Raw genomic sequence first — 26231 nt, 5'->3', positions numbered from 1 at the left:
AAAAGCTGCAATTCCAAGCATACTTACTTGGAAGTAATTCCCATAGCAGTAAATAGGATTTACTTCTGGGAGTATAGAATCAATCCGTAAGAGTCTCCCAGTAGACACCATACATGTAAGCACATGGCTTTTCCCCAAGAATCTTGGGGACTGTAGTTTACTCCTCACAGAGCTACAATTCCCAGCACCCATAACAAACTACAGCTCCCAGGATTCTTTTTTGGGGTGGTGGTGGAAATGTGCTTTAAATCTGTCATGTGTATGCAACTTTGGTGAGATAATAGCTGAAGGTAATCAGCCCAAAATGATAACAAATAATCAGTAGGCATTCCCAAAAGACATTCAAACAGTGGGTAAAAAAAAGTGAGAATTACAGAGGCAAACACAGAATGCAGTTAAGCAATAAAGTAATCCAAGAGAGAGGAGACACCTTTGTCTCTGCTCTCTCCCTCCTGAGCCAGGAGGGCAACTCCCAAACCTGAGTGTTGCGCCTCCAAGTTAGGAAAGGCATAGCTAGTTCTAACTATCTACTATGTATTTCTATAAATAAAATAGCTTTTCTTATTTTACTAAGTCTTAAGTCTCAGTGATCTCAGTGCAGGGTAAAAGCCTGCCACTTAGGTAAACGCACACATTGGCACACACACATCTCAGACTGTTGACAATCTCTGCTAATATCTATACAAATTTACATAACATGCATCACCTGAACTCACATGATCTAGAGTTACCTTAGATCTTGCAACATTTGCAAATGAGAAGCAATAGGGTTTTATATTAGTTCTGATTGTCAATTGGGCTATCATAGGGTATGTATTTTTTGCCTTTTCTATGGCAAAAACTCCAACTTCAGTGGAATTTATGTGATGTGTTCTAACTATTTGAATGTGGCTAATGAATGCTTTATTCTTTCATCAGAACTTTAGCAGTAGTACTAAAATACTAATAAAAAGGGAAAGAGAAAAAATACATACATCATTCAGCTGTATTGTTAATTATAGATATAGATATAAAGGATAAATGGCATTTTGTCAAAAGTATTTTTGCCTACATTTTATACCTCCTCCTTGGTTTTCCAAGCTTGGCATGGAATGCTTGTCATACAGAATTAATTTGAAATGCTGCATTATCATAATCATCATATTCAAAATAAAAAATATATGTACCGCCTTCAAGTTGATTCCGACTTATGGTGACCCTATGAATAGGGTTTTCATGGAAGGCAGTGACTGGCCCAAGGTCACCCAGTGAGCTTCATGGCTATGTGGGGATTCGAACCCTTCTACTACCCCCTGTGTGTGTGTGTTTAGTTTTAATATTGTTTTAGGCTACTTAGATGTCAAGCAGCCAAGGCCAGCACCTTGTAGGCATTTTTTTAAAAGTAACTGAAATGTAATTGTAGTGATTACTTTTGAGAAAAAGTAAAGTAATCAGTTACTTTCAGAGCAATTGTAATTGTAACTGTAATTACTACTTTTTTGGCCAAGTAATTGTAACTGTAATTTATTACTTTTTAAAATTAATCTTCCAAGCTCTGCTTTCAAAGGGATTACAACACCATCCAAAGCAGGCAACTGACCAATTATCTGAATTCGGGAACCACCAACCCACAGTGCCTTGCTAGAATTCAGATTCAGTTTATTGGCCCTCATCCAGCCCACCACTGAGACCAGGCAGCGGTCTAGGGCTTGCACAGCCTCTCCCGATTCAGATGTTACAGCGTACTTGGTCCAAATCTGCTGACTGCTTCCAAGGGCTTCATATAGAGATTAAACAGCATGGATGACAAGATGGTACCCTGAGGTGTTCGACAGCACAACTGCCAGGGTCACCTGCTCTATCCACTGGAAACTCCTCCAGGGCATTCAGGAATCCAGTGAATTCCATTAGACTCTGGGGGCAGACTATCTTAATCTGTCCACCATCCCTGAAGGGGAGGATTGGAGCTGTAAATCTAAACTTCATCAGGAAGTGGTCTGACCACACAATGGGGTGACATCCACCACCCCCTATCTCCAGACCACCCTTTCCTCCATCTGGAGCAAAAACCAAACTGAGGGTGTGCCCTGCCCTATGTGTCAGACTGGTGACAACTTGAGACAGTCCCATGGTCATCATGGAGGCCATGAAGTCCCAAGCCAGAACACTAGAGGAAGCCTCAGCACTGACAGTGAAATCACCCAGGACTATCTTTCTGGGTTCCTCCAATAGCACAGCCGAGACGGCCTCCACCAACTTCGTCAGAGAAGCTGCTGAGCAGCAGTGTACACCTGCAGGAACCCGAGTTTACTGTCTCCTTGGCCCAAAACCAGTTACAGGCCCTCACAGCTAGCTTCAAGACAGAGTAGTTTCCTGGTGACAGAGATGGAAGTTTTGTAGACCACAGCAAACCCTCCCCCCAGTCACTGCAGCCTGTGCTGGTGTAGCACCGAGTATCTGGGTGGGCAAAGCTGGGTCAGATCAACTCCTCTCAGTTTACCCACTCAGGTCTTGGTAAAAAAAAATGGAAATGGACTGCCTTCAAGTCGATCCCAACTTATGGTGACCCTATGAATAGGGTCTTCATGGGTAAGTGGTATTCAGAGGGGGTTTACCATTGAGAGGCAGTGACTGGCCCAAGGTCACCCAGTGAGCTTCATGGCTATGTGGAGATTCACACCCTGGTCTCCCAGGTAGTAGTCCACCACCTTAACCACTATACCATACTGGTTCTTGGTAATGCATGCCAAATTGGCACTCTGTCCATGATGAAATAATGGATGAGTGTGGTCTTATTGTATACCAATCTGGTGTTAAACAACAGTACACACAGGGTAGTAGGCACAGCAGATGAGCAACTAGGAACCCACCAATGGAAGGAGAAGGAGCAAGGAACAAGGCTTAGCATAGATAGCCTTGGCCTCATCTTCCATGGTAGCCCATCACCTCCCCATGGCTATACCTCCCTCAACCCATGATCTCTGAAACTGGGGTGGCATCACCCATATCCCTCCTTCCTGAGATTCCTCCTAAACACATGATATAAACCACAACAGCCCACCAATAAAACACAACAGTTATCCCAGTACGCCTCTGAGAATACTGGGAACAGTATTACTAGGACTACACCACACAATATTTTTCACACAGGGCACATCTACTCCCCCCCCATTCTTATGTTATGACTAGATGGGCCTTTTATCTGATCCAGCAGGGCTCTTATTTATTTATTTATATACCACCCCATAGTCGAAGCTCTCTGGGCGGTTTACAGTAACTAAAAACATTAAGACAAATATACAAATTTAAATCACATCTTTTAAAACCAATTTAAAACATAATTTTAAAAATTAAAACAATTTAAAAATACATGCTAAAATGCCTGGGAGAAGAGGAAAGTCTTGACCTGGCACTGAAAAGGTAACAGTGTTGGCGCCAGGCGCACCTCGTCACACATATCATTCCATAATTTGGGGGCCACCACTGAATTTCCCTCAGAGTAGGCACCCGGAGGAGGGCCTTAGATGTTGAGCGTAGTGTACGGGTGGGTTCGTATCGGAAGAGGCATTCCATCAGGTATTGTGGTCCCAAGCCGTGTAAGGCTTTATAGGTTAAAACCAGCACCTTGAATCGAGCTCAGAAACATACAGGCATCCAATGCAAGCGGGCCAGAATCGTTTTTATATGTTCGAACTGTCTGGTCCCTGTTACCAATCTGGCCGCTGCATTTTGCACAAGCTGCAGTTTCCAACCTGTCTTCAAAGGCAGCCCCACATAGAGTGCATTTCAGTAATCTAACTTGGAGGTTACCAGAGCATGGACAACTGAAGCCAGGTTACATCCGTCCAGATAGGGGCGCAGCTGGGCCACCAACGGAAGTTGGTAAAAGGCACTCCGTGCCACCGAGGCTACCTGAGCCTCAAGTGACAGAGATGATTCTAGGAGAACCCCCAAGCTATGAACCTGCTCCTTCAGGGGGAGTGCAACCCCATCCAGGACAGGTTGGACATCCACCATCTGGTCAGGAGAACCACCAACTAGCAGCATCTCAGTCTTGTCTGGACTGAGCCTTATGATATTCTTTTGGCCACCAAAAGCTTGGGTAAACTAGAATGTATTCTCCATGTGGCAAAATCCCAACTAGGATCCTACCTAGGGTGCAACTAGGGAAAAAGTCCTACTCTGGGTCCCCATGTGACAAGCTGCAGCCATTGATGGGCTCATAAGCAGCACCCCTCCCAGCAAATCCAATCTCATTTGCAAAATTAAAGTATATGGAAACATGGGCTAAGATCCAAATAACAACTCAATGTGATCAAATTGAGTTACTCCTGTTTAGGCATCATAGCATACATAAATACATTTACAGTACCTCTCTCTCTGTCTCTCTCACACACACACACGTCATTCCTTTAAAGCACATTCAAAACACATATCCCCACACCCAAGAATCCTGGAAACAGAAGTTTACCCATCACAGAGGTACATTCCCAGCAGCCGTATCAAACTATAGTTCCCAGGTTTCTTTGGGAGGACAGAATGTCCTTTGAATGTACTTTAAAGGTATGGTGAGACTGTGTACACACAGCCTACTTTACCACAAGCTCTAACACTCTGATCCCTGACTTAAATATTACTTCCTTTAAAATTCTGAGACTGTGTGGAGACCTTTGTATGACAGATTGAGTATTTTACAGTGTAATAACTCCATGCACATTTACTCAGTGGGATACTTCTGATGCACAGTGATATTAGCACTCATTGGAAAATTTAATCAGCTTAACTCTGACTAACCTGGACTAGCTACCATTCAATAGTTCTGGATTCACAATTGCTAGCATGAGTTAAAATATTCCTTCCCCAATAATAGCAAGACTGGGAGGGAAATTCACTGTTTTAATTACCCCTACACCATGTTGAATGGGATGACCACAGATTGATTAAACTTAAGTTTGGTGTGTGCGTAAGGCATACCTAATTTGCATATATTTCAATATACATAAATCTTTAAGGAGGCCAGCATTTTATTTGAAAGGCCTGGGGCTCAGGATGGCCTGCCATTCATTAATGGGTACTTTTTAAAAAAAGTTTTTCTTGTCTATTTTCTTTCTTGTTTTTGAAGAGGAAAAACTTTTAAAAGTGGTGTAATGCATTACATTTCCTGGCAAAACTGTGGTTTTGTAAAGGCAATGAAAAACGGTTTAGAAGTGACCTAAAGTACTGCGATAATGAAAAGACCCATAGTTCATCAGCAAGTAAATGGAAAAAGAAATCTAGTTTCTTAAAATAAATATTCTGGAAAGAAACAATTTAAGCAGTTCCATGCATTTTTAATTTATTAATCTGTTTACTCTGAGAGACACTCCAGACCCTATTAAAGTTAATGGCAAAAAAACAGGTTTCCAGATTGCATCATTACTCTGTCAGTTGCAAACAGCTTCTCTGTGGCCAAACAGTTCTAAAGAAAATAAGTTATTCTTAGAATTATATTATGTACACACCCTAAAGGCTTCTCTCCCTGGTGTAGGTATCTATTGAATTATATAATATTATAAATATATGGTAGCTTTATGCCATCACATGTATTTTGCATGTATGAAAGCCCAGTGTTGATCCTGAAATAGCTAGGACTCGGAAGTCTCAAGCCTGAGAAACTAGAGCTGGAATGCTGATCCAATATAACAATACTATGCTGACTTGGACCACTGATCTGACTAGAAGGTGGTACAATAATGTCTTCACCTGTATGATCCAGAAATACACTGTGATGATCCAATGGAACTGTCAGCTCTGCACTGAGACAGCAGTGCCGGTGGGGGCTGGAAATTCCTGGGTAGTTATCAAGGCGGGAAAGTCCTTAGCCGGCAGTCTGGTCGTAAATCTGCCAGGCTAACAAGGATGAAGTGTGATAAGGACAAGGCCCTTCCTAAGCTTACATGCCAAGCCAGAAGTCCAGAAGCGAGGTCAGTAGAGGTCCGGGTTCAATTGCCAAGGGGTCAGTCCAAGATAAGATTCAGGGAGACTAGAAACACACGAAGCCATGCCTAACATTGTAGTCAGCAACAAGCTGAAGCCAAGGTTTGACTTTTAAGGAGCAGGTTTTTCAGCAGGTGTGAGCCATCAGCGTTTTGGCCTTAAGGGGACAGGCCTGCCCCTCTTCTGCCTGACCTTCTGCTGTCTACGTTCTGCAGGTGAGGGGGGAGTATCCTGTTCACTGTTTGCGTCTGGCTGAAGGGCTTCAGCTGTGTCTGGGGTGCTCTGCAGCTGAGGGGGAGAAGGAGCTGGGTTCTCAGGAGTTTCCTCCGTTTCTCCTTCTGGGTCTGCTGCTGTTACTCCCGAGTCATCCTCGTCTGAGGAGTCCTCTGACGGGGCCATGACAGGAACAAAACCTTGTTTGGGACTGAGTTGCTCTCATTTCTCCTGTGCGCTACAGCAGTGGTTCCCAACCTGGGGGCCATTGACCCCCGAGGGAGGCGCAAACAGTAAAGAAAGTAATTATTTATTATTATTTTTAAAAAAGTATTCACTCTCTGGACGCTGTCTGCTCCCCACTGCCACTGCAGATGATACCTCCCCCTTGCTCCAAACAAGAGGGAGGACTTTTGCTGAAGTAGCAGCGCATCTTTCACGCATGCCGAGGGCAGAAGTCTGACTATAAAACACATGGCAGATGCCAAAGTAGACTGAGGATGGAGCTACCAGGAAGAAGAGGGGATTACTATCGCCAGTTGCTGTCTCCTCGCACTACTCCTGCTGATGACGCCCTTGCTCAGAATGAGAGGAGAGGGCTTTTCGTGAAGCAAAAAGAAGCAAGGCTGCAAGGAAAAGCTGCTTTCCTCCTTCCTTCCTGGCAGCCAGCCTGCCTGCCTTTCTTGGCTCCTGCTTCGCTGCCACCTCCTTAAAAAAATTATTCTTATTTGTGAGGCCACCCAGATCTCAGCTTTGGCCCAGACGGAGCCAAGAAGCAGTGAGAAAGCCCAGGACTTGCTTGCCCCTCATTTCTGAGGTTATGTGTGTGCCAGCATCCCCCCTTTCTTCCACCTACACTCTACCCCCCAATCTCTCTCTCCAAGACGCTGCAGCGGTTGAGGGCTTCCCCCCTGCCACGTGCCCAAATGCATGCACACCTGCAGATGCTTGTAGGAGGGGCAGGTGTGTTTGTGTGTGTGCTGATCTGTCTTCTGTTCCGCTTTCATTCTCCAAGTGTACACTAACCGAGTCATCAGTTCTGATGATCATTCCAAGGCCTGAAAGCACTAACCGCCCAACTTAATCCATCCACCCTGTTGTTTGCAGGGCACAATCTAGCATCCCCATCCCTACCACATTGCTGCTTCTTGTTTTTTTTTTTTTAAGTTCCGCAGCTTAACACTGTCACCCACTGGTGTTGGGAGACAGGTCTGTACATCTTCAAACTGGGTGGGTGGGGAGGGGGATACCAATTTGTTTGGACCCTTGCATTAAAAAAAGAAAGCAACACCTCCCTGCAGATAGAAGATTAGCACACAAAGGAGTTTCTAATGCAATTCCTGATTCTGGGTTTCTCTCTGCAGGGAGCTTTTAATGGAAAGGGACATTTGGAGACATGATTTTGCCACACACCATCTTCAGAACTGAACATAAGAACAAAATCACAGTAGAAAACTTAAGAAAGACTAAAGAAGGAGGCTCATTACATGTAGGATGAATCAGGAAAAGGCAAAACTGAAAATCAAAAGTGCTAGGAAGTCATAAAGAGGGAAGATACAGAGGTCAAAGCACTGACCCCCCTCCTTAATCCATCCACCCTTTTGTCTTCACAATCTAGCATCCCCACCACTATCACATTGCTGCTTCTTGATTATCATTATTTTTTAAAAGCTCAGCAGGTTGGCTGAGGCTGGGGTCCACATACTGCAGCTGAAATGTATTTATTTATTTATTGCATTTATATCCCACCTTTCCTCCCAGTTGCTCAAAGTGGTGCACATGGTTCCCCCCCCCTTTCCATTTTATCCTTACACCAAACCTGTGAGATAGGTCAAGCTGAGAGACTGTGTCTGGTCCAAGATCAGCCAGTGGGCATCATGGCTGGATGGGAATTTGAAGCTGGATCTTAGTCCAACACTGTAACCCACTGGTGTTGGGAGAAAGCACTATACATCTTCAGACTGTGGGGTAGGGGTAGGGAGATACCAATTTCATTGGATCTTTGCATTAAGAAAAGAAAGCAACACCTCCCTATCTGCAGGGAGCTTTATATGGAAAGGGATATCTGGAGATGTGATTTTGCTATGCACCATTTTTTCAATCAATGGAGACTAAAATTACAGTGGGGGGGTCATGAATTTTTTTGAGCTTACAAAGGGGGTCCCATAATCATAAAGGTTGGGAACCACTGCACTACAGCACCTACACAGTATCCATCTTACACCTCCTTTCAGAGGCATTAACAATGCATTAAAAGATAAGTCTGAGAGTTCATGCAAGGTGCATTACAATAAGCTAAATAAATGAAGTGCAATGTATAGTGAAAATATTTCTAACTATCAGCATGTAAAATAACTCTACTGTGAGCAGCATTCCAAAACCATATTATGCTTAAAATAGCCACTCTTATTTAAAAAGGAAGAGCACAAACTGGGACATGCTCCTGGTCTGGATTTTCCACCAAAAACCACTCCATGGCTGCTATTTCATTTGGAAGGTGTTTGCAGTATATGACACCTTCAGGGGCAAATAGCAATCAGGGGGATTTCTAACAGGAAACCAGTGCAGGCCCTTGAGCTTTCAGCTACTGGGCAATTCAGTTACAAAATTCATTAAATATTAGTAAAATAACAATGAACCTCCAGGCTCTTGTGTAGCTGCTAAGGAAAAATCCACAACCAATTGTAACTTCTTCATGTCCTGTGCAGACATTACCATGCGTCTTCATTCTGAGTGCAAGTTCAATGACGAGGAAATGATAAAAACCGAAATCACTTAAAATATAACAGCTGGTTAATGATGCTTAATAGCAGAATATTCTACCACAAAAGTAAATTTACAGGAGTTCCACAGTCCAACATTTCCTAGCTGAAGAGAAATACTGAAAGTCATACTAGAAATGAAGTTCATTGTATGAATGCAATTAACATGCACTTCGGAAAAAAAATGGAAATAGCAGCTGCAAGATGGAGCGTGAACAGCACTGCAGAAGAGTAGTTCTGGCCAAAATAATTCTCCCTCAGTTGCTCTTTGCATCTGGATGGATAACTCTACTAACACCAATGGAGGCTTCCCTCCCTCTACAAATAGTAGCTTGGGGTGGGAGTATTTTCATCAGGAATACAGTGGGTGGAAACGGTTAAGCTCTCCCTCACTAACCCCTGTAACCCTGATGTAGCTCAGATGTCACCATAGCTGCTGTATAGGATTTTTTAAAGCATGTATATCCATTCATTCATTAATTGACTCTATATTCCACCCTTCCCCCCCACAGGAGCCCAGGACGGCATTAATGCAATTATTGTCACACATAGACGATGAAAATATACCTGTCAGCTCATGTATCGCATCAATTCATTTAGCTATGTGAAAATGTATCCAATTCAATGTCAGCTAAGAAGATTTAATGGGTTCATTTGGTTAATGTCAAGGATCTACCTGCCATGTTTTTAATCAAACTGACAATTGCTTGGATAGGAGAGGTTCAAGAGGGAAGACAGGTCTAATCCTGCATTCTGTACCTTGTGTCTTTTGCACAAATAATCTCAGAGGTGTCTACCAAGTTAAGCAGCTTCCTATCATGCACATGCACTCTGCATTTGACACTTTATGATCTGAATTACACAAGTTGACCAAGGTGGTGGTGAATGAATGATCCTGCTGTGGGCCAGCAATTGGTGTTACTCAGTTTAGAGGACACAGATTGATACATTTGAGAAAGAACTTTGAACTAGCATCTCCTTTTATGTAACTTGTGGAAAATTAAATTGAGTGGCACCCTCTGTTCCAGCCTCTACTTTTATTTATTTGGAGCCCAAGAATAACAGGTTTATGTCTTTCATTTAAATTTTGGAAGATGGTGGGAAAATAACTTCTACAGATATAAGGGCTCTGTCTCAGAGATAGCTAGAGAGCAAAGTGCTGTGCAGAAATAATAGGTGAGACAGTGAATGGAGTCACAACCCGATTAATATAGTACAGAACAGAAGAGGAATATATTGGATTATTTTTCCCCTGCTGTATATTCACATCTCACCTAGGAATATGATTCCCAATCCATTGAATCCTAGATCTCCTTTGCTTGACAAGGGAAAAATATTATTGTGCCAGAAGACAAGCTACAAGCCCATGCAACATTTTTTAAATTTAAGAAGTTTGCTTCCCCTTGAGCTTCATCCTAGTCTGAAAGGCAGGAGTGTAGTCATCCAGGGGCTCAGGGAGTCTTAGACCCCTTACTTTTTGAGGACAGGGTCCCAGCAGGGTCTATATATTTCCAGTATCCTATGAGACAATCAGCATGAAAGGGAAGTGTGTTACCCACTGAGAAGAGTCCTCTAACATGCTTCCTTGCCCTTTCCTACTGATTGGAGCCAATCAGAGTGAAAGGAGATGGGTTAGCCACTGAGAAGACTCTTCTTAGCAGCTAACACCTCCCTTCCATGCTTATTAGCTCCTAGGGATATCTGTTACTGTGGAAGAAAGCATTGGCAAGGATCTCATTGTCAACCCTGCAGCAAAAAAAGGAGGGGTGTGGCTGTGACTGTCATGAAGGGACCATGCCCTTCTGAATTTGCCACTACACTACTGCTGAAGGTTAAGCATCTTCCTGAAATAGGCTAAGGCTCATGTGCAGGTTCTTCTTTTTGGTGTCTGGTCAGAGCTAAGGAAATTGTAATATGCCATATATTTTATTGCTTTTTTTCAAATGCATTAACTCTAAACTTATAATGCAGGATACAGAGGATGAGAATGTTTAATGTTTGATATTGTCCAGAGGTTTCATAGCATATTTGTGCTCCAGTGCTTTTAAAAAATGAATTAACTGAGATAAATAATTTTGCTCTGGGTCCAATCTTCTTATCTTCAGGAGTGGATTTATAGTAATTTTCAGTGGTTTACGTATTTTTAAACAAAAAGTGAGCCAACATTTAACACTGTTTTACTGATAATTTTAATGTTTTTGTAAACCACTTACAGGTTTTCTACAATCAAGCAGGATGCAAATTTCATTAAATAAAAAATAGTAAATAAACATTCAAGCAACAAAAAATATTTTGAAAATGGTTTCAGTGTTGGGGCAGGAGAAAAATTGTGCTCTTAGATTATCATTAATGTAAGTACAGTATTAATTTTTATTAAAAATAAAAACAAACATTTCAAAGAATATAAAAGCCATCTTTCTTGGAAAAATATTTTATTAGAAAACAAATTAGCAGAAAATTATAAAATATTGCAACTGGCTTTACATTGTTTCTAAAATCAAAATTGTTCATCTAAAGCACCAATCGAACATACACGTGTCTTCAAAAGTAGCAAGTTAATTCTGTGATTCTTTTTGGAAGTTGATATTACACAGATCATCACTCCAAGTTTTTCCATTTGAGCACCTTCAAAATCAAGCAAAAATGTGTGCATGGTTGAAATGAATTTGGAGGTCTATTTCTCTCCTTGATATTATGTACATAAACATATATATAAACATAAACATATTGTGTACATAAACATATGTACATATAGGAAAGAGCATTCGCTATACATCCACATTCCAGGGGACATTTGGGGCCATAATCCTCCTATGCCTCTTGCCAGAGCTTGGAAAAGTTACTTTTTTGAACTACAACTCCCATCAGCCCCAGCCAGCATGGCCACTGGATTGGGCTGATGGGCGTTGTAGTTCAAAAAAGTAACTTTTCCAAGCTCTGCCTCTTGCCAACCTTCTCCCAGGCTCCAAATGGGATCTCTGGTTCTTCTTAGCTCTCTCCAAACCTTTACTTTTTAACTACCACTTTTGTTCACTTTGACCTCCGAGTGGCAGCGTTTTTTGCCCTCTAGATGAAGCCATAGATGATGCTTCATGGTGTTTGACCTTCCGCATCCTCTTCTTACTATGAGATTCCTAGGCTGCTGTCAGCTGCACAGCTGTAGCATTGCACACTTTAATTGGCAACAGTGACTTCTCTAACCCAGGATGCTTCCAGATGGGAATGTTATCTCACAAATGGGTCATTCAGATCTCTTTGTGGATGACTGGCACACATATGTCCATAGACTCCCTTTTTTGTCATTACATTTAGTGCTACTCTGCCTCTTGCCCTCCCAACCAATGAGCAGAGCTTGATGGGATATATCCAGGCTGTTGCTGTTGTTTTATCCTTCCCTTCAACCACTCCTCCTCTGCTGTCTTTTTCTGTTCAGGGCTCAGGCAGAAGTATTTCTGTACATGTGCACTGGAAAAAAATTCCAGGAAGTGTGCAAGAGGGCAACAGCAGGCATTACTAGCCAGGTAGAGCAATCCTAAGTACAGGAAGCCAACTGAATTTACTCCAGCTGAAATTCAGCTGGGATAAATTACCCTGTTCCAAGCTCAGTTCAGGAGCAGGGCAACTGCTGCCTGAGCTGAACTGAGTCTGGCAGAGGGGCAACCAGCTTTTAAAACAGAGACTGACTTACACCACCCTTTTTGCCAGACTAAGTTCCACCGGGTTGCCAAGTCAAGTGACTGAGCTGAAAGAGGTTTGGAATAGGTGAAAGTCTCTCTTTACCCATCCACCCTCATGCTCCTTTTGGGGATTTACGCTGGCTTAAGTTCCACTGGCTGAGCCAGCATAGCCCTGGCTCATTCAGGCTGAGGGAGTTACACTGGTGTATCCCTGGCTGAGCTGAGATGAGGGAGTTACAGCAGCACAGCTCAAATTTGCCTAATCCAAACTCACTCATCTCAGTGGAACTTGGGTTTGGATCGTGCTATTAGTTATCAAGTTTCACAATGGGCAAAATGGATACATGTTTTCGGGAGGAGACAGGGAGGAATGCTCATCACCATTTGATTTCTTTTTAAAAAAATACTGAGGTCTTGTGTAAGACTGATATTTACCTGACTAAGGTATGTATGTATGTATTTCCTGCCCTTCTTCCCAGAAGGAGCCCAGGGCGACAAGCAAAAACACTAAAAGCACTCTAAAATATCTTAAAAACAAAATACTTTAAAACACATTAAAACAAAACACCTTTAAAAACATTAAAATAAAACATCTTAAAAACATCTTTAAAAAAAACCTTTAAAAACATTTTTAAAAGCAATTCCAGCACAGATGCAGATTGGGATAAGGCTTGCACGAGAGTGATAAAGAAATCTTAAGTATGACCTCTTTATCACTCTTTTTTTAAAAATTCCAGTGTATGTACTGTGATTACAGTCTGAAGAATGATCTCCAACACATATTCTAAACCAGGTTACTGAAATTCAAACACACCTTCTGTGGGCAGCAGTTGGTAGAAATAGGCACACTCCTGTTTTGGGGCCTGCCAGAAACAAAATTACTATGTCATGCTCAGGTGAGGAACAAGTAGAAGTAGGGGTTTGGCAACAGAAACCATACACTGAAATATCACCATACATATGGCAAACTGCTCACCACCACCGCCAAAAAGTGATAAGGAGTTTCCCCACCAGCAGCGACGACAGCTGCATAACAGGTCATTTTTACTTATTGGATTTTCCATGGAATAGGTAAATCTGGACTAAATGAAAAAAAACCTACATGCTGGCATTTTGATGATTACAATGCCATGTGGACGATGCAAAAAACGTCTGTGCATGAGCAGCAATGGATTCCACAGTAAACTCTTGTCTGGAAGCACCTCCATTTTCTCAGACTGTGTCCTGTTCATTCTCATATCCTCTGGCAAATGTAGCTATTATCATTAGGCAGAGTGAGGTGGCTTCCATAGGCAGCTGATTTCAGGTGTCATAAAAAGGGAGCAAATTATTTGTTTTTTTAATTTGTTGTTAATAATAATTTTTCACTGCCAAGGAGAGGACAGACGCTTGTAGGATTTTCTGTCTCAGGTGTCAAAACAACCACCAGCCTTGGTTACTCTGCACTTTGACTTAGGGGAGGACACACCATTTGTTGCTCCACTTGAGGTAGCAAAATGTTAGGCCAGCTCTGGCTACTTTCATGCTTCTCTGCATCCACAAGTGCCCTCATGACGGATAAAAAATACTGGACAGAGAGCAATTCAACATTTTTCTTTGTACAGTAACCAAAATATATTTAAAACTTCTACATTTATTTTACTTAATATACAGAAACATCAGAATGTTAAAAAAATAAGTATCTCCTATGTACAATTACAACAAATCTTGTATCAAAACTCTCAAATCATATGTGCATGCTGGTTTTCTAGACAGCATTGCTGAGATTCACACCAGTAATTTCTTCCCTTTTTTTGTCCAGGAAAGAATAACTGTCCACAGCACTGACTACTTTAAAATCCAGGATGGTTTTTTTTAAATTGCACTAAAAGTGCTCATTTAGGAACAATTGATTATCCACCTGACTAATATTTCCTTGGCTTTGTATATATTCTAGTCTAGAAATCATTTTGGCAACAATGTGGCAGACAAGGTTAATTTTGCCTTCTGTTATTATGGAATACACCACAACTTGCTAATAACCTTTGGCTTTAAATGCATGTTGAAATACATGTACCTAAGTCATTAATGAAAATAAGAAAGGACACTGTTGTAATCTTTCTCAAACTGAACACAAACTGTAAGTGTATTATAATCTGAATGTGCCCCATAACACTGATCTAGAGATTTGATGAGGATAGTCAGCCTCTGCAGCATCGTAAGCAGCAGCAGAGGATTGTTCGACAAGGATGTTTCCTCCGATATTCAAGAGCTCTTCTTACTTGACCTTTAGCTTCTCCAACATAGTCTTCAACATTTTGCACGTTGAGTTCGATAATATTAAAGGTGTCAGCCTGCTCTTCTACCAATAGAGCTACCTGCAAGAAGAGTTCATGGACTTCCCTGATTCGGGATTCCAACTTCATCAGCTCTTTGTGCCGCGTCTCTATCTCATTCAAGGCTGAACGAGCTCCCTTTGTATCAGACAGAAGGTTCTCAGAGAAAACGTCCCACCTGCCTTGTTCCATCATGTCCTCTATCTGGTTCCCAGACACATCCTTGCCCATGATCTCTAGCTGTCGTTGGATCCTAACCTTGCAGTTTTCACGCTGGTTCATCTCTGTCTCATTGTACTGAAACATGGCTTCCTGAAAAGAATGCATGAGATCAACATAGTGGTCCTTTGATACACGGGATATGATTGTGTTTGGGCCATATTTTGTTTCTGCATCTTCACTGAAGTCTCTCAAAGCCTGAAGTTTCCTGTGGATCTCTTCTCCACGGGCTTTGATGTCTTTTGCAATTGTGTTTGCGTCACGTTTTATGCTACTGAAGCGGCGAAAAGATGTAAGGAAACGAGTATTTTGCTTGCCCAGGCGTCGAATGTCCTCTTGTAGGTGGTGATTGTTCATACGGATTCCCTGAATGTCTTTGTAAAGACTTGCCAAGGCATAATCTGTTTCAAACAGAAGAGATTCATGAGGTAAGCTCCAGTCATCCTCAGCATTAGGAGTATGTTGGCTATAAAGTCTTGATAGCTCATAAAGCTCAAAGAGTCGGTCTCTCATTTTTGCCTCTAGGAAAAGAAATAATAAAAAAAGACAAATCAGTGAAAATAGCAAGTTTCTCTTACATGCTCTAAATAGCTTTGCACAACACAAATATCTTTACTGAACATTACAAAATAGGATACCTTTCCGACACATTATGAGTGCTGTAAACCTGAATATAATCCAGTATACTTGTCTATATTCTACTGTAGGATCAGGAAGGGAAACATTATAATCATAATCTGTCATGAAAATGTAGATCACTATTTAAACAGAAGCACAAACTAAAGTCTTGATTAGTATTTAGACTTGGAGGCATTCCATCCATTGATTTAAATGAGACATGAAGTTTGTAAATTCACAAGTAACATTTCCAGTGTGACTGCAGTTCAAAAGAGAAATTTTGAAAATTCTTAATGGTATCACAGTTGTTCTTAGATTCTACAGGAGGTCTTTTTTCCTGTGTTTAGATCAATAAATTTAGCCTTTAACAGCTGCTCTTCTTTCCAAAATTAAATGACACAGATATGAACATTTTTAAGGCTAGTATTTAAAGTTGCATACTGCAGATTAATCATTTTTTAAATTATATTAATTAGTCTACTCCAATATAAATAGTCTAGGTTAATATCCTTTGGCTGCTCTCCAAGGCCTGATGAATTGATTACTTTATTTATTCATCACATTTTTATCCCTCCAAATATATATGGTCACCCAACCAAATGTTATCATCATAACAACCTTGCAAAGTAGGATGCCCTGGATCATCCGTGAGCTTAATAGCTGAGCAGGGATATGAAGCCAGATTCTCATTTGTCTAAGTGCGACAATCTGCTCACTGCACCACACTGGTTTTCATGCCAGCTGAGTAGCACCTGAAAGAAAAATGTTACCATGTGGTCAGGGTTTGATATTACAGTCAAACAGCAGCTGGTTGGATCCAGCCTTAGGCTGCAATCCAATACACACTTACTTGGGAGTAAGTCCCATTGAACCCAGTGAAGCTTACTTCTGAATAGATATATATTGGATTGCAGCTTTTCTAATGCTTAGAATAAGCCCTTGAATCTAACCTCACATCTCTACCGCTGTGACTTGAAGCCCTACTTCAGTAAGATAAGGTGTGTTTATAAAGCATACTGGCAAACTGATGAGTCAGATATTGTCAATCAATCACTATGTGACCACAGGCAAATATTCCATGAAAACATGATGCTGCTTCAGGTCCAGGAATTGATCAACTGCCTACTTAGCATAACTGCCTTTAAAAACACAACTTCTTTTTAAGTTGCTATTACTTTGCTTTCTGTGTTTGAGAAAATGCATTTTTAAACTATGTTTGCTGATTAGAGGCTGGCTCTGGTGTTCCAGCATAAATGGCAAAGAGTAGAAATGTTCAGTGCTAAAAAAGTAGATGCATTGAAAATTACTTGACCAATATTTGACCTGTCAATTGACCATCAAATATGCAATTCTAGAGCAGAGCAGTTAAAGTGTGGTTAAAAATATCTGTTTCCCAGAAGGAAGATTCCAGATTGGTTAACACGGGGTACCGAGGACCTATTGTATCATAAAGTTAATCCTGCTAAGGAATGAAATACTGTAATCATTTTGTAAGCAAACCAAATTGCATCACCAGTACATAAAACGAAGAAGGTATTTCACTCTAAGCGTGGTTTAAATACATATCAGATTAGCTAGCAGCAAATATGCACATTACACCAGACCTAGGAGTGAGCAGTTGAAATATCCACAGTATTTAGGAACTAACCATAAGTATGTCATCTGCTGGGGGGAGATAGCAATGTTATAATTTGTGACAAAGCAGAGACAGAGATTGGCTGAAATGCAGTATCACACCATCAACTTTGACCTCTAGCATGATAATTTCATTCAATATTTCTTCTATGCTTTCTCCACACTCTTCCCTTTCTCTCCCTTGATTTTTTTTCCATGCCCCACGTAAATCCTTAGACAGGTTGAATTATTCTCCTAAGCCACACAAAGTCAAAACCATTTCAAGTAGTAGGGTACTCTGCAGATGGTTATTTCAGCTCTCACCATCCAACCTCAAACTCCTGCCCTCACCCAGCCCTTTATGCTCTCTCTACAGTTTCTATGCTACTCAAGAAGCCTCCTATATTCCATCCAACCTATGCCACAACCCACCATCCTGCTACTTCTTCCCCAGTTTTAGTATATGTGCTGCTGAAACAAGCACCTTCTCCCCCAGGAAACACTTTCCTGCAACCCAACTCAAGTCATAGATCTCTTTTTTAGTTCTCTTTGCTTTGCGTAAAAATATATAAGTTCACCATAAGATGCACAAAAATGTCTCAGGACAGCCTGAGCTTTGTTTTTATTGACGTTTGAATATTTAGGATGCCTTGCTCTGATGACACCAGGACTAGTCAGACACGACTCACATGCAATTAGTAACTGCTGCCTTTGGAATCAAGGGACTAACTGTTCAAATACTGGGAGTCCTGTTTGACTAGTTCTCTCTATGTGTCCCTTCAGGGTTAACACAGAATCCATATTAGCCTGCCTTTTTCTAGGACTCCTAGTGCTTGTATGGACAATCAAAGTTCAAAGTGCTGGTTTTAACCTACAAAGCCCTACACAGCACAGGACCACAATAACTGTTGGAACGCCTTCCCCAATATGAACCTGCCCGTACACTACGCTCATCATCAAAGACCCTCCTCCGAGTTCCTACGTATAGGGAAGCTCGGAGGGTGGCAACGCGGAAAAGGGCTTTTTCTGTGGTGGCCCCCGAACTGTGGAACGACCTCCCAGAGGAAATACGCCTGGCGTCAATGTTACTATCTTTTCGGCGCCAGGTTAAAACTTTCCTCTTTGCCCAGGCATTTTAATATGTTTAGTATATGCTGACATTGTTTTAATCTTTTTAACATTTTAAATTTTTAATGTGTTTTATATTGTTACATGTTTATCGTATTTTTGATGTTTTCTTGTTCTTGTGAACCGCCCAGAGAGCTTCGGCTATGGAGCAGTCTATAAGTTTAATGAAATAAATAAATAAATCATTATCAGTCTGGGGAGCTACAGAACTTCCACTTGGAAGTGGGGTTTAACTCTTCCCTACTTCACTTCCCTAATTGAACCCCCCCCCGCTTTTCTTTGGCATTAAATCTGTATGTTTTTCAAGGTGTATATCAGTTGGATAGGGAATTAAACTGAGGAAACTGAGCAGGAGTCCCAATCTGAATCTCTTCTTGTTAAGATAATTATAAGGAGATTCTGTTCCTTAGATCTTCCAGGTCACTTCTAGTTTGACCCCATCTTGGTGTGTTGGATAATAGGGTAAAATTATGTTCATGACTCAGAAAATATCCAACACATCAGAGTAATCAAAAGAATTAAGAGAAGATGGTACAAACAAAACACAGATGCTTATATGTAATGAACAACAAGTGAAAATACAGGTATTGTGCTTTACTATTTGGGGAAATTAGTGCCAAAATAGCTTTCAGTAACCCTTAAACACACATACTAGTGTAATGGAAGTCATAGGACACATATTATAAATTTCCTTAATGACTAGTTGACTCATAACAGCCAAGTATGCAGGTAAGATTACTAAGCATGGACACTGTATCATACATTCAAAGTGGTATAACTATATTATCTAACTACTCACCACATTATCCCTACAAGGCACATGCAATCAAGTGACTGTAACCTCATGATTATAACAGTCATGTGTGCATTGTATTATGAAATAAGTTATTACGTGAGTAGTAACACAAGGTTTCTTTAATTACCAACCACAAATTCCCAGAGTATCTCAGATTCTTGCTTCCTTGTTTAGACTGCACATTTTCCATGATGTATATCTGTGCATATTCAGGCAAACACATAAAAGACACTTAAATGCAAATGTGACCAATTATAAAAAGCAAGGTATACAGGAATTTAAGACGATGCCATTCCAGTTGATTGAAGCCAAAGGGGTCATTCTGACCTAACATTGTCCTCCAAAGATAATACACTCAACAGACTTTGTCCTAGAAATGTTGAATCCATGTGAAATTTGTCGGCAAATTCCACAGATATTAGACTAGATTACTTTTAAATGGATATTTTTTTCAAGGAGGAAATATGGTCACTGCAACTGATTCTTTTAAACTGTAAACAGCAACATCCTATTCAGGATTGCCCAGAGGTAAACCACTCAGGAAAGCTGGTATAGGATTGCAGTCTAAGAGATGCTTTAATATAAAATTAGTAGCACTGCAGCTTTAAACTACAAGAACCTCAAGCACATTGGCTTAATTGGCATATTTCCAAATTCACAAAACATTCTTGAAAAATCCTGAACTGGTATACAAGAAATCATAAATCACTGTAACTGTTATACAATAGCGCTACGGCAAAGGTCTGTGGAGGACTGTGTACCAACCTGCCATCTGAAATATAGTGGCAGTAAGATACTGTCCTGGATCACACATCATGGTAAGCCAAATTATGACTTCCCAGCACCGTGCAAACATGCAAGCTTCTGGAGAGGAACTTGCAGCCAGTTTTTGCCCCCCTGGTCTTTTTTACTCCCCCACCACATCTAGTTAAGCCAAAGTTTGTCACAGCATGTCATCTGAACCCAAGCTCATGGTCAAGCTCTCTCCTCACTAACCATGAGCTGTAGTCAAGAACAAACCTTTGGCTTACCAAACCACAGTATTTTTCAGTTACATCTGCCATAATCAAGGTATAGAGAACTTTTAAAATGCTATACTGCAAATGCATGTTAAAAAGTTATGGATCCTTTCCAGTAGTGGTCAGTGTAGGGAGGCACAGCCACTCTCCTGACACCTCTAGTGGTGCAGCATAGCTGGATGCCACTGAGATGGGGCAGGATGGCAACAAGGTTGGGGCTGTGTGGGAGCACTGGACTGGCTCTGCTGGGGTCTGGTGATTGGCTTTGCTGTCACCCTGCCACACCTACCCCAATGCTGGCCAGGTAAGCTGCAGTGACACCAGAGCTGAAGGTTGTCTCTATGGCTCTGTCCCACCACACTGGCCACAACTGCTCCTTTCACATTGCATTTCTCTCTATTAAAAGAGCAATGTTTACCCTCTTAGGACTTCTTCCCAGCTGACAGAATATGTCAGTTCAAAATATAATCTGAGGAAGAATAAATGGATGTTTAAATTCCTAGCAAAGACAGGGCATCGCAGTTAAGTTTTCAGTTACCTTACCTCAGAGCTTGGAAAAGTTATTTTTTTGAACTACAACTCCCACCAGCCCAATCCAGTGGCCATGCTGGCAGGGGCTGATGGGAGTTGTAGTTTAAAAAAGTAACTTTTCCAAGCTCCGCACAATGGAAGTACATGGCTGCAGTTACAAAATGGCCTTTAAGCCGCAAAGCTGTATTCAGGTTGGTCAGAAGAAAAGTCATCAGTTAATTTTGTAATAAGGATCTTGTAGAACCTAATCTTATTTAAGACTAACAAAACACCCATCCTTGTCATGAGTACATTGTCAGGGACATTGTGTCTTTCATAGAGGCCCAGGGTATGAAGTGTTTCTATATGCTCTGCTCACAGGCACATGGTATCCCACTCTGTGGGGTTCCTGTCAGGGAAGATCAACCTCTCAAGTGTCAGAGATGAGCACTGGTTTGGCCCATAACTGCAACAATAGCCCTAACTGCAGTGTTTTACTTTTCCTCATTTTTTACCTTTTACCTTTACTTTCACTTTTTTTTCTTTTTTGCTTGTGCATGAAGACTAGTACTACAGCATACTCAGGAACACAACTAATGTAGGACTAAAGAGGAGATTTATTTCACTAAATAATACTTTGCTTCTGAAGGAAAGGTTTGTTTTAAAAAATAAGAGCGCAGCTGTAATGCAGTAGCCATGTAAACTACAGGTCTGAGCAACAGGTCTTACTCTTTCACAGCTCACAGGAAACCAGTTACTCAAGCTTAGAAGATTACAGAAAGAAGTTACTCAAACTTTGCTTCACTGAAATCAAAATGAAAAGTTAGCCATGGTATGGCTGAGTTAAGTCCCATTAATTACAACTGACATACACTGTGTGTTAGTAAACTAACACTTGTGACGCTGGGTTGGATATAGTGTATGTTAGTTGAAATGAATGGGACTTAACTCAGGCACAGCTAACTTTTCATATTGATTTTAATGGAGCAAAGTTTACCTAACTTAATTTGGATCAAACCCATAATTTCCCTTCCACTAAGTTGTTTTCTGGATTCCCAAAATTGCTTATGTCATCAACATTGAAATTCTGGTTTATAAATATGTATTGACAGAATCTTCCCCATGCAAACTTACTCGATTTTGACCACCTCTCAGCCTACCTGCCTTACCAGACATACTAGGTTAGTTTCTATATGCCCCATGTCATAAGTTTCTAGATTTCTCTTGTGCCTCTGATTCCTGAGAGATCCAGCCCTTCCCACAATTCCTGCATATCCCGTGCCACAATTTCTGCCCTGGAATAACCAGTCTTCAGCACTCATCATCACCCAGTCCTTTCTTTCAGTGATCCCCCTGAGGCCATATCTCACAGTTTAAGAAAACGCTGAGCTTTGGAGCTTCCCAACTCTTGAACTTGATAATACTGTACTTTAAAAAGTTGACTGCTCACTAAAAATAGACAAAACTCTAAGGTATAGAATTTACAGGTTTAAAGTGAAAGTGGATATATGTTCAAAATGCAACATCAGTGTTTGTCACATTCCAGTTCAAAATTGATCTTAGTTTAAAAGATAAACATTCTGTTAAGCCATGTGGGCCCTTGGAGAATAAAGTGAAGTGGAAAAGCAAGAAAAAGAAAAACATTTGGGAATAGGCAATAAAATTCCCTAAAATACTCCTTAAATATAATGTCTTAATTATATCAATTTCCCCCTGCATAAAAGGGCAGGTGAAGTAAAATAATACCATCATGCTGCCATACATACTTTAGACTTTCATCCCTACATCCAATTCAGTGTAGTTAGAACCCAGTGTTAAAAGTGGATTATCTTTGTTTGTTTGTTTGTTTTGGACTCCCCTACTGCTTTAAAGAAATGATGAACTAGTGTTTTCTAATAAGAGATTGCCTATCTTTTTGAACAGATGGGCATGTTTTGGAATTTTGAGAGAATGCTTTGGTCACCTCACCACCACCCCTAGCTGCTTCTCTTCCCCCTTCCCTGTGTCACCCTCCCCCCACCTCCCAGTGAGACAGCGCGCACACACATTCTTTGCTTTTTCATGGAGTCTGTCCAAAAGTCTGATTCAGAATTGAAACAGATCCTCTTGAATGTACATCATTCTCAAAAAAATCACTGTCAAATTAAAGCTCATATTGGTAAATTGCACAGTAAAAGTCATAGAACCAGTGCTTTGCAAACACCACAAAAACATTGAACCAAGGCAGAACTCCTCATGTGTCTCTTTGATTTTTACATAGGATGATAGCAAAACCACAAACAAATCACAGAACACATCTGTGAATATAAAAGTGGCCTATGGTTTGATGCTGATTCTGAGGGGCTCCCTTTTCAAAATTAAGAGGATTCATAAGGATCTGTGCTTCAGATCCAATCCATGATTTTCACAGTTCAGTCATTGAATGGAGATGTAAGAATATAAGAAAAGCCTGTTGGATCAGGCCAGTGGCCCATCTAGTCCAGCATCCTGTTCTCACAGTGGCCAACACACTGCAACAGCCCTCTCCCCTACTGGGGTTTCCATTCAGAAGTATACTGCCTCCAACATGTGATCTGTAATCTGATGGTGGTTGGGGGGGATATATGGAAAAAACATTAAATTTCAAGAGAATCCAATTTACTCGCTCCAACTTTCTGTCTACCCCCTTCTCAGCACTCCATTCTCCCCCTCCCCTCTTAGGCACTTCATTCTCTCTCTCTCCCCTTCCAGTCCTGTTGCATACCACTGTTGCCTCCTGCCTCTCCCCTTCCCAAAGTCTGCCAGATCACTTCCCTTTCTCTCCTACTCTCTTGGTGGCTTTTCTTTCTGTTCAGCAGCCTTGAAAAGCACATAGAGCTGAAAGATGAAGTAGGAAAGAATGTCACCCTTCTAACTTCCTCCTCCAGCTCTATGTATTTTTCAGGTTGGGGGAAGGTAACCATCCTTGCCACCTCTTGATGAAAGTGACAGGCGGACACCACATTGATGACCCCAGACTTACACATGCATTCTTACACAGGTTCTTCCTTGGTGGCCCCTAAATTGTTTTAATACAGATTTGTTGTAAGTCGACCAAATAAATTTATATTATTGGGCACACAAATGTCATTAATAACAAGAAGAGGAGGATGGATGATGATGATTATAAAGCTTACATGGGTTTCCCAACCAAGTTTCTATTTACTTCAACAATCCTAAAAGCTTGGGTGCTCTCAGACTATTACCTCAATGCAGGTGGAATAAAACATTCTGCTAGAATTCCATACCATTTTCCTCAGCTCACCTTAACTTATGACATACTTCCAAGTAAGTGCACATACAATTACACTATAATCTGTCCACATTGAACTCAGGGGGAGTCTGTAGAAGCATCTTTGGCAACACCTAACCCTCAGAAGGTTTCCTCAGGACTACCCCCCCAGTTCAAGGTGGAGAGATTGTAGCAATAACAAAAGGAAGGATGCAATCTTATGCACTCAGTACACACCATACATTCAAAGCACTTTTAAAGTACAGTACATTGCTTCCTCCAAAGAATCCTGGAAAATGTAGTTTGCTCCTCACAGAGCTACAGTTCCCAGCGCCCTTAACAAACTATAGTTCTATCCACAATTCTGTGGGGGAAGTCATGTACTTTGATTGAGCTTTACGTGTATGTTGTGTATCCAGTCTTAGTATGCACACGGCACAAAGCTTTCCGCAGATGGAAAAAGCAATAGCCACAAGCCTCTTCCACCTGAACTCAGTGATAAAATTGCCATTAAGTGTCACGGGTCAGGAATGCAATCCATACAAAGACTAAAAGAAATGGTGGGATATTCCAGCCTTTTACTGGATCATAATAATTTTTTTTAAGAAAAATAACCAGCAGCCTGGGTTATAGTCTGCAGAGGCATGATGGAGCAACCAGTGCCTATGATCCAGGATCATCTGGACACCCATGTAAGCCACCTTGAAGAAATGACAAAGAAAATAAAAGCAAGCTCCCCTAAAGCAGAGGATTGCTCCTTACACCTCATTTCCAGCTTCCATCTCTGGGAAAAGGGCTTCAGCATGTACTGCGGAACTGTGTTCCTCAAAGCTGAGCGGCTAAAACTTCCCCTCCAGCTCAGCCAAGCGAAGGCTTCGCGCGGAGTCGGTCACACCCATCGTTCACATCTCCGAAAGAAATGCAGGCTGGGCGTAAAAGAGAACGAGAAAGCCCACTGACCGACCAGAGGAGGAGGAGGCACACCTTCCTTCTGGTGTCATCTTTTCCCACTAAAAGAAAAAACCTGCTGTTACCCTCCGCCCCCAGACGATAGTTTGAAACGCCGGTGCCCGATCTCGGACACGTCCAGAACGAGAAGGAGCCGAGCACTCACCGCACGCGCTGGGAAGACAAGAGGAAACGGGCTCGCGTCGCGCTGCTGCCCCAAAGGAGTCCGGGCCGGGAATACGCGGCTCGTGGCAGAGCTTCTCAACTTGACCATCGTGGGAGTTTCCCCCGTCGCTGACTCACCCCGCCCTCGTCTCCTCCTGCGCGGAGCCCATTGGCCGCCGCACTGCCCTTTCTCTCCCCCCCCCATCACGGTAGAGCGATGAGCGATGCGGCGGCATGTACTGCTGATGAGTGACCGTCTTGTGGAAAGCAACTCGAGACGGCTTGAGAAAGTCGGAAACAATGCTGGGATCGCGCGGCGTGCCCCGAGGAGGACTCTCCGGGCCTGTGTCCAACTCGCAGCTTGTCAGTTTCACCCTGAGGCCTCAGGGATCTGCACGGCAAGACTAAGGGCCCTAGCATCTCTGTGCCGGCACTGAGGCGCACATCTCCCGTAAAGACTTTCACAGGTTCTGACACTAGGGGGAATTTAAAATATTTTTAAAAACAAACTGGTATGAAACGGCGAAAACATGGCACACAAAATATGGGCTCATGTCTATTCAAGGAAAAGTGGTTAATCATAAATAGAAAAAAGCATCTGAACTTAAAAATAAGGGTGTAATTTTCTTTGTTAAGTTTTGTTTTTAAATAAAACTTTAATACAGTTTAAAAAATTTTAAAATGGTAGAGCACACAGGTTGTTGCTTGCTGAAGATCTCATGTTCAATCTCTGGCATCTGCAGTACCACTGAGTACTAGTTGCTGGGGAGCACATGACAGAGGGTGCTGTTGCACTTGTCTCATGTCCTGCTTGTGGGTTTCCACAGTGAGAAAATTATGCTGGACTACATGAGCCTTTGGTCCGATCCAGACGGTCTCTTATATTCTTAAAAAGAGATCCGATAGCTTTTTGTTGTTATATGCCTTCAAGTCAATTATGACTTATGGCGACCCTATGAATCAGTGACCTCCAATAGCATCTGTTATAAACCACCCTGTTCAGATCTTGTAAATTCAGGTCTGTGGCTTCCTTTATGGAATC

General features: G+C 41.6%; 1 protein-coding gene across 2 annotated transcripts; it reads right to left on the bottom strand.

Annotated features, from left to right (window-relative positions):
• Positions 1–11345: 11345 nt before the first annotated feature.
• Positions 11346–25334, bottom strand: STX11 (syntaxin 11). 2 transcript variants are annotated; one of them, XM_061624039.1, is made up of 3 exons: positions 25191–25333; positions 16378–16511; positions 11346–15662 (listed from the first exon to the last, which is right to left on the bottom strand). In XM_061624039.1, the coding sequence occupies exon 3, from the start codon at positions 15652–15654 to the stop codon at positions 14788–14790; it is 867 nt and encodes a 288-aa protein (XP_061480023.1). In that variant the 5' UTR covers positions 15655–15662; positions 16378–16511; positions 25191–25333; the 3' UTR covers positions 11346–14787. The 2 variants fall into 2 exon arrangements, with proteins under 2 accessions (XP_061480023.1, XP_061480024.1); XM_061624040.1 differs by lacking the exon at positions 16378–16511 and having other exon boundaries at positions 25191–25334.
• Positions 25335–26231: the final 897 nt, after the last annotated feature.

Source organism: Rhineura floridana, chromosome 4, assembly GCF_030035675.1.
Source record: "Rhineura floridana isolate rRhiFlo1 chromosome 4, rRhiFlo1.hap2, whole genome shotgun sequence".
Lineage (NCBI taxonomy): Eukaryota > Metazoa > Chordata > Lepidosauria > Squamata > Rhineuridae > Rhineura > Rhineura floridana.
The sequence above is the reverse complement of the archived record's forward strand: the minus strand, read 5'-3'. Positions and strand labels throughout refer to the sequence as shown.